Source organism: Hydractinia symbiolongicarpus, chromosome 12 (assembly GCF_029227915.1).
Source record: "Hydractinia symbiolongicarpus strain clone_291-10 chromosome 12, HSymV2.1, whole genome shotgun sequence".
Lineage (NCBI taxonomy): Eukaryota > Metazoa > Cnidaria > Hydrozoa > Anthoathecata > Hydractiniidae > Hydractinia > Hydractinia symbiolongicarpus.
Window position 1 is genome coordinate 9,787,347 of NC_079886.1, and position 9,654 is coordinate 9,797,000.

At 34.6% G+C, this 9,654-nt stretch overlaps 2 protein-coding genes across 3 annotated transcripts; one reads left to right on the top strand and one right to left on the bottom strand.

The window, feature by feature from the left end:
• The first annotated feature begins 21 nt into the window (after positions 1-21).
• Positions 22-3,559, top strand: LOC130622051 (uncharacterized). 2 transcript variants are annotated; one of them, XM_057437447.1, is made up of 4 exons: positions 22-618; positions 1,142-1,573; positions 2,438-2,919; positions 3,010-3,559. In XM_057437447.1, the coding sequence occupies exons 1-4, from the start codon at positions 201-203 to the stop codon at positions 3,124-3,126; spliced, it is 1,449 nt and encodes a 482-aa protein (XP_057293430.1). In that variant the 5' UTR covers positions 22-200; the 3' UTR covers positions 3,127-3,559. The 2 variants fall into 2 exon arrangements, with proteins under 2 accessions (XP_057293430.1, XP_057293429.1); XM_057437446.1 differs by having other exon boundaries at positions 23-618; positions 1,139-1,573.
• Positions 3,560-5,212: 1,653 nt separating this feature from the next.
• On the bottom strand, positions 5,213-7,140 carry LOC130622200 (GTP-binding protein Di-Ras2-like). The gene has a single exon (XM_057437636.1). It carries the CDS (start codon positions 7,060-7,062, stop codon positions 6,391-6,393), a length of 672 nt encoding a protein of 223 aa, XP_057293619.1. The 5' UTR covers positions 7,063-7,140; the 3' UTR covers positions 5,213-6,390.
• Between the last annotated feature and the right edge of the window lie 2,514 nt (positions 7,141-9,654).

Genomic DNA, 9,654 nt, shown 5'->3' on the forward strand with positions numbered 1-9,654 from the left:
ATCGTTGATAGTTCTCCAGTTGAGTTAATACGACTAGATCAGACAGAGGCTGGTGTCACTACAGAAAAACAGGAATTATTTTTTAACAACAAATTACTTGACTTTAAACTCTCAATTATACAATATACCAACATCACCAAGATCGTTATTAGTTTTCAATTAAAGCTGTTTATCTAACAACGATTGCTGACATCAACAAAATGGTGACATTTTATTTACTAGCTTTCTTACTGTTTTGTGTGGAAAATGTTGACAGCGCACCCAAGCCAAACACAGTCTTCAATCTGCAAGCGGTTACAAGAGCAAATAAAGCACACGAAATGCTGAGAACAAAATCATGTCTCGAACTTATTGGATCTAAAAATTGTACCTATGTAAAATCCCAACTTCCACACGATATGCAGTTTTTTATGGCGTCAAAAGAAAATGGTCATTTAAAGATCGTCAAAGCTTTGGGTAATCCAACTCTAGTTAGAGGTCTGAACGGTTTGGGGGCTGTTGTTGTGGTAGATACAATCCCAGATGCGCATTATGGTCATAAAATCGTTGTAATGCCGATCAAAACAGACATTGAAAAAAGCGAATGCGACAAACTAAAAGGATTGTTTTATAACCAAGGTAAAATTAATTATATCTAGAGTTATTTATTTTGCAGTAACTTGTAAACACTTAAAAACAGGAAATTATCCTCCTGAATGCGCGTAACAGCTTCTTGTTTATGGGTTACGAATTATCGTCACCGGTAACAAAAACTTTCGTCATCCGTTTAAACATATACCTAAAAATATCTCTCTTTTTTTTTACTTGTAGATGTTATAAATTTCTGACAATATAATTTTTATAGTAATTACACGAAGCGCTAAGTTTAAATGAGTTTTAATTGGCAATTAGTTACCGCACTAGCCGACAAACAAAATAATTAGCCGTTTTTTTATTGTAACTTTGTTTTGGAATAGGCAGAAATTAGGATTTGATTACGATGGCAGTAGAAATAAACAAACGCTTTAGTTGTCGATACTATTTTTATCACAAACAGACCACAACATGTGATTGATACACCACATCTTAATGTACGCGTGTTCTGTCAATTTTGTTTATTTTCTGTCAATTTTGTTTATTTTCTGTCAATTTTGTTTAGCAGGCAGCTTAGGCGAGTGTATGTTTCTTCCAAACTACTCGTACTGCTTACGATTGAAACAGATGAAGAAAAACCGAGCATGTGCTTTTCATAGCATTCCAAAAGTTTATGATGTAACCGATAATCAACAAAAAAACATCCTAAAGTGTCTCCCAAATATTCAAAATTTTGGAAAGTGCCCAATCGTCAATGTGCTCAAGTTCAACCCATGCGATAACAACTCAGGAAATTGTAAAGGCAACACGTTTAATCAGCAGGACACTTGTGAGAGGATGTGCGATCACGCTGTTATCCTGTCAGGAGGTTGGAACAAATATATGAACAAGGTTCGACATTTGAAAAATATTAAGGACATGCACCGCTATCTCCATGAGAAAAAAGATTTTAAAACAAGTAATATTAAAGTCTTCTTTGCCAACAATGGAACGATAAATCGTGAGTACTATATTATTTTGTTATTTACGTATTTATTATTTATAATACCTATTTGAAGATAACGTTAAATTCCTCACGTTGTACATATCTGCCGACTTTAAATTTGAATCTTTCTTTATCGGGTATCAAAACACTGACCCTCGACATATTTCGGCTCGTTACCGCAATTGTTACAAATCGGTGCCGTTTATTTCGCATAAATTAGACGATTACGAAAATTGAGATCACGTTACATTAATAACGTGGTCACATCTAAACGGGAATATATCATTTTGAAAACGTTAATGAGTCCCCTAAAAGAAGAAAGGAGGAGCTATCGTCGTTGTGGTAAAAATATCTGTATTGTTTTCAAAATACGTTTGTGTGTGTGTGTGACGTTAGGCATTGTAAAAAAGTATAATTAAAAATTCAATTTAAACTTTCTTGCAACATTTCTCCACCGTTTGATTTTTTTTTCCACAGAGATTTTCGGTTATCGTTTTGCCATGTAGGCGGTAGAAAATTTGGAACGATATTTTTTCTCACATTAGGCGGTGTCCGTCACAACAAGCGGTGTATATAAAAGTGTATACCTAGTTGGCACATCAACATTAATAAGCTCTTTTTAGAAGTCAAAGGAAAATATTAATACGAACTTAGTGCCCAAATCTTCTTAAGATTTGATAGGATGGTTTTTACTTTCCTAAAAAAATATAGCCTCGTTTAACTTTCTGGGTTTTGACTAACAATTGTTCTCTAGCCAAACTTTTTCCTTCTTGTCCAAGCAACATACTAAAGTGCCCAGCAACTCTCAGAATATCTATTGAACCAAGTAAGCAACTAAACTAAAATTGTAGTGTTAATTTTTGCACAATTTATTTTTAGTTGACAAGCATACTTCCACCCGTGATACATATCCTGCCACTGATGCGAACGCTATTATTGACCACATAAAAAAGGTTTGCACTAAACGACCGCAATGCATTGATACTTTTGTACTGTATCTAAACGGCCCTGCTTTACCGAACGGTAACATCATGTTGTGGGATAGAGATTCAGATGGAAAAGCTGCAAAAGCAGAAATCATAGAGATTCCAAAGTTACTTGAACCATTAAAAACATGCAATGCAAAAAACTTTTTGATTATCGCTGATCAAAACTACGCCGGTCATATCATCGGTGAAGTTGTAACACAGAAAAATTTGGGGTATGATAATTTCAAACGTGTTCATGTAATAGCAGCTTCGACCAGAAGGAGTTATTCCTGGGGAAGAGACTTCACGAAGAAATTTATTGAGTTGGACAATGTACATATCGATTCGCGTGTGGACACTTCACCATCGAGAAAAATCTCTTTAATATACAAGGTTAGTCACGTGATATATCTTTAGGCAGCTTGTATAAGATGTTAATGGATTTCTGTAGTTGCTCAACTAAATAAAATTTAATTTTTTTAGGATTTGCAGAAAATGTTGCCAGCCAAGTATCGGTTACGCTATCACAAAGGTGAGAATGCTGATTTAACGGTAACCGGCAAGTATGGATCCGAAGCGGGTTGCATATTGAATAAATAGCCCAGCTTGGCATGAATGTCCACAAAAATCAGAATGATTAAAATTTAACAGTGAGGAAAGAATGCTCTTTCGAAGAATGCACTTAGCACAAATGAATCACCGAAGTAGAGTTCAGCTAGTTTTTGAAACCGTCACCCTCCATCGTTACACAGGTTGCAAAAAATGGCATTACCCAAGAAAACTATAAGAAAGCTTCTAACATGACTTTCAGTAAGAAAGAAGAAGGACATATTTACTCAGTTCGTAAAAAAATTCACTCTAAATTATTAAAATTTACGAACAAAATTATTTAATTCCAATTTCCATTCACCCCAGGTGATACGTTGTAAAAAGTAATTGTAAATATTACCCCCTGTTTATACGTAGATCATAACGTTATAGATTAATTATATATAGTATATATATAAAAGAAAAATTATCTTCGATTTGATAACTTTCATGTTACTTTCTTTTGTGAATATACAAAGATTATTTTCTTAATAATTTTATAACCTCGGGAAACCTCAATACCCTGCAGCGTTGCATTTAGCTGATCCAGGGGACGATAATAGCCCACAAAAACTACATTTTTTTTACTAAGCAACGACTCACTTAATTGCAAAGACTACGCGTTTAAACGTTTGAATTTTGTCCCGGAGTTTTGGATTATCAAGTCCAACCAGCATTGGGGAAACGAGCGTAAAAAATATTAGATACAACGTTATTTTTGGATAAAATCAATATTTAGAACACTGAAACTTTGAACGTAATAACAAATATCTTTTTCTTCCTATCCTCTATTTGACGTTTTTAATTTGTGAACAACTTCCTATTCTCGCTTCCAGATCTTCTTATATTAAACCTTGAAAGTTATCTAAAATAGCTCTGGAAATTAGAATGACTTTCCATAGGAAAAACCAGTTTGTAGGCCATTTTTTTATTAATAAAACTTTAAAAGTCCGTACTATTATAACACATTGGTTATTTTATTCTTGTTGGATTAGACTGTTTGTCGTCGTTTTCGTTTGAATTGCATTTTTCTTTTATTCTGCAAAAAGTGAAAAAAGTAAACATTTCGATTGTTATCTATAATATTTTTTTTGTTCTAAAGAAACATTACCTTTGATATCAACCCTATTTCCAGGGTTTTTTGTCTTCTTAACAAAATGGTGAGTTTAATCGGGGCGATAAAGAAGACAGGGTCATAGAGCAAGGCAACTACGGTCTTTGGACCTTTTTTCGACCCAGTCACAGGTCCTGAATAAAATATTGAGGAAAGAAGTTTCTTTGATTTAAGAAAAGTATAATCAAGTCTTGCTTTTAGTTATATGTAGATCTTTCCTGTTGATCAATATATCACTGATGTATGCTAATTTTTGATGATGTCAGCGTAATGGCGTCAATGTCCGTGCTGTCGGACAAAACAACGAGAACGTCACAAATATACGAACAAGGTTATTATTTAGCAAAAAAACGCTAAGAGAATAACATGGTGCAAATAACAACAAAGTATCATAGATGACGTCATGGCCTTTTCATAGAAGTAACAAGTTCGGATCACATATCACATTATTTAGGACAACATTCTATCACGAAGTGTTTGTTATTTGTTGTTGTCCAGCGTCAACCCCAACATGGTCCTACAGAGAAATTACTGAAAAACGTGATGTCGAATATTAACAACAAAAGTTGTGCATTTGTTTTTACACGAGAAAGGTCAAGATTGTGTCAACTTCTCATCACAAGATTCTCCCCAGGGGTCTTCTAAAACACTGAAGCCGCCCTGTACGTAGGCGGATCTGACATCTTGAAACAAAATCCTGGGTACGAGGATGTGTCAAAACTGTTTGAAAGAGTATTTTTACAAAAACGTGATCTGTATGATTAATATTTACCTTTGTACCATAAAACACACCACATTAAGGTTGCATGAAAGATCTGCATGTCTGAACATTCTCACAAACTTGTGGCTTGCAAAAGGACACGCTTTTAAAAACAATTTTATTAGAAAAGTAAACAAAAATTTTTCTCCCAAATAATTTTCAACAATTTAAACATAAGCCCTTGGTGAAAATTCATTTGCGAAAAGCGTAGGATTCGCGAATATAAGTACATGCAAAAATTAGTACTCCGGAAGTATAAGAACCTTGTTTTCAGTGTTTTGTATATTTTTTCTAATACCAATGAACATGTTTGTATCATTATTTGGCTCGTAAATTGGGTCACGTGACAGCAGGTAAGTTAAAACCTTATCGTATATATATGTATATATATTTCCCGTTACTTGATTTATATCAATTTGTTGTGGCAGCAAAATAATTAGATCTCACAATAGCTGATTCATCGGAAATTTAGTCCATTTACATTTGTGGCCTTTCGCTTGGCGTTTGGGGAAACAAACAAACAAACAAACAACCATTTACACAGTTACCGCCCTAATAATTGCAATTAATTAGCTCTGACATGTTCATGAGAAAGCGACTAATGAAGAGTTGTAGCATAAGGTAAGTGCCGGTAATCTTTTATCGGGATGTACAATAATCAAAATAATGAGCATAAACATCGGAAAAATATAAACATATTGTCTTGTACTAGAAGCTACATAATATGACATCATGATGACAAAAACGGCTCGGTGTAGCATGATTACCATTACCACGTGATACATGACCCACTGCTTAACATATCAATTTCCCCAAGGGATCAGACTCAAAGAAACTTTTCAGATATTAAGTGAAAATGGACGTAATTTAAAATTTTCGCTTACCCTGAACTTACGTAAGTTTATAAGCTTTTTACGATTTGTTTATACAAGAATCGTGAGCTGTGTATGGAGAGGTACTTTTGGAGGGAAGGGAGTGGGGTTGGATGGGCTTGTATACATATCACCCATTTAGACATCAAAATATTTAATACTGAATAAAAAAACTATTAAAACCAGTTACTTGTGTCATTGTCATTGTCAACGTCGCTTTTACTGTCAATTTTTTAAGTATTCTCGTCATCGTGCTTTTCGCTTGATAATATCTGAAGGTGACTAGCTCATCTGCTTCTGCCATTTTGTAGCTTTTTGGAATTATAAGGATATCTACTTGATATTTTTTTCTTGCATTTAGCCTACGCGCGGAGAGACTTATAGATGGAGAGGTTCAGCAAATAAATAAAGTTTATTACAAGGGAGAGGGAAATATACTGGCGTAAACACATGTTGGAAAGTCTTCGTTTTTGTTAAGGTTCAAACAGGACGAATTTGTGGTTTACTTGCGACTCATTTTTCTGCGTGATTCAATATTTACATTTTGCGCTTTTACCTGCTCGTTTTTCCCCTTTTTCGTCGACTTCAGTATGAGACACTTTAATCTCGTCTTTTCTTACCAACAATAAATCGATAATAGCATCAATATTTGGAATCAAATCCTGAAACCCGATTTCAAACGGTCTATCTATCTTAAATCCAGTTTTAGCAGAGCACAGAACGTGAAAAAGTGCATGGTCCTTTTGTGCTGTCATAAATCGGGTTATCGTTGTGTTTTGGTATCCATATATATCGGGTAATTTGTCAGCTTTCGCGCCAATAATAACGATTGGACACAAGGACTCGGTTCGAACAATGTCGTAAAGTCGCGCTACTTCTAAGACCGTAGAAATTTCCGTCACATCGTACATTAAAAAAACAAGGTCCGACTTATTTATATTTAGTCGTCTCATAGCTGGAAATTGTTCGGTGCCTGATGTATCGACGATTTCTATATTTAGCGATACTCCTTTAAAGTCGTATAATGTTTCATAGAAATCTTCGATTGTCGGTACGTATGTGTCGGTATACTTATCGCGGTTGATAAATCTGCCGATAAATTTCGATTTTCCGACTTCTGCAGCGCCGAACACAGATAAGCGAAATGTTTTCTTTATTGTACTGAGATCAGTCATCGATTTCCGCAAGCCTCTTGCCAACATTATGCCGTGGTGATAAAAATATAAATATTATACTATATGATACTTCAACAAAGACTTTTTTTTTTACAGTTGCGTCTAAAACACTTCATATTTTTTTAAGATAATTTTCAAGAAAACGCATTCAGATAATAACATACGCATTCATTATAAATTTATTAAAAGTTTGAAATTGTGTTGAAGCATTTGACCACTGGATGAATCGCACTTGTATATATATTTTTTTAATAGTGTATCCAAACACGTCACTGATCGACACTTATCTAAAAGGCTAGCTGTTACAGCGAGTTTGTAAGGTAAAATTAACAGAAATCGGGGAAAATTTTTCTTCGATTATATGCAGAAATGTTATGACTTCTTTTTAATTATTTATTAGCATTTTTTAATTTTTTGTACTTTGCAAATGTCTTAAGTTTACGCTACTGTAAAGTCACGAAGTTGGACTTCCATGACATGCTCGACCCTAGCACAAGCGCAGCGTCGTTGATAAGCAAATAGTCCTGGGAACGAAGTTAAAAAATCGATAAAAAAATGTACCTGAGCTTGGCTTTGAAGCGGGTTTTCATTTCAACTAAATAAACGAATCGATCGACAACAAAAAGTAGAAAGCAATCGTACTTTTGCAACCGATTGGGCTGCGATCATTTCGACTAACTTCGTGCTAGTGGAAACCTACCTTTACTCAAAACTATCGCAGCGCAGAAAAATAATATTAATATTTTGCAGTCTACCGTCACGCAGTCAACGATGGTTATTTATGCGAAGAACTTTCGTAGGAAAGAAAGGCCGTTTAATTGAAATTCCACTCTTAGGGTTCTAATTTTAATGCTAAATTAGGGTAGAAATTAAAAGGAAACACAATAAAAATTTTTGGGTGTTATTCGGAACGAAACATTATCATTGTACACCCGCCTGCAGTGACCACTACTCAAACAGATTGGACCGCTTAACATTTTTCAACTAAATATTCACCAATTATTATTTTTTATGTATAAAACGAAACATGGCATGTCACCACAACTATTTTCTAATTGATTCTGACCAATTGAACACAAATACCATACAAGGTATTTACGGATTAATTTTACCATTTCGAAAAATATCTAAAATGCATTTTCAATTAATCACAGAGGACCTTTACTAAGGAATGCTTTTTTGAATGAAAGAAAATAAATTATAACTCAGTCAATTCTTTTAAAACTTTGAGCAAATTGGAACTTCTAAATGTCACTATTGACAAAACGATATATTTTTAAGTAATTATGACTCTTCTTTTTATGTAATTATATACTATCACTATTTTTATATATTATATTTTTATATTTAAGAGTAGCGTTTGTGAATATTTTTTAGCTTACTAAATGGGTTGGTGATAAAACTTGATGATGTCTTAAACTTGCTTCTGCGATCTCTTTTCAACATCCTACACTTTATATTAAAAACTAATGTATCCATGTTATATAGGCGGAACATAAATATCTATCTTTTATTTTATTTTGGGGGTGGCCGCAGAGGGCCAAATATTTTGTATTTGTAGCTTTTAAGCATGCGCACAGATCGAAAACTGCATTTAAACTCTGGGGTCGGTTTGAACGAAGTAAAATGCCGTTTGAAGTGATAAAAACTAACATAAAAACAGTACTCAGAAACACAACTGAAGTGGCTCAAACAGATTTGAATTCACCTCAGATCTTATGTAAACGGCCTTTTTTTCAAATTTATTTATTATATACTAGTCGTTAGCCTGTTGAAAAATCCACGGGTTCGCCCGTCCTTTTTATACCGCGTTGCGTGCGTCTCGCTACCTGCGCAGCTAAGCTATCATTTTGCATGACAGACAGACAAGGAGACCGAAGGACAGACGTATACAGGTATTATAATATAGAAGTTGTTAACCCGTGGAAAATCAACGGGTTCTCCCGTCCTTTAAATTCACCTGTTGCAACAAAGTGGACAAAAATATATAGCATTTGGTATTGGTGCACATTATAAAAATTTCGTGATTCCGTTACGGGACGCGGCTCTTGCGGACACACAGACAAAATACGGCTATTATTAAAGAGATGTAACTTATCAGGAATCAGTAAAAAAACTGTATGCTCAACTTTTTATGAAGTAAATCTCGGCACGTGTGACCTCTAATTAGTCGAGTCAATTCGGCTTCTTCAAGGCTATTAAAATGAATTTCCGTCATACAAAAGTTCCGACGCAAACGAATCTGTCAGAGCAAATCCCCAAATTCAAAACTATCAACGGACACACAATCATTTCTCAAAGAAAAATCCCGAATTAAAATTTAACCAATGAGCATTAAGCCAGCACAGTCCCATATTACCCTCTTAATTCAATGTCTTTAGGGGTGTCCTGGCCGAATTTGAGCTTGTTACTAACTTCATCTGAGTTAAAAGACTCGACTGAACTAAATTCGAGTCGATTATATAACACGTGTAGCCGTACATATAACCCATTAATAAATTCCCGTACACAGATTTTTATTCCCTTTATACGCGCTTCGCAACACGGTGAAAAGTTGTGATTTTGCACTGCTTCACGTCTCACTCTCGTCCCTACTTAAACAATTTCACGCACGACCAA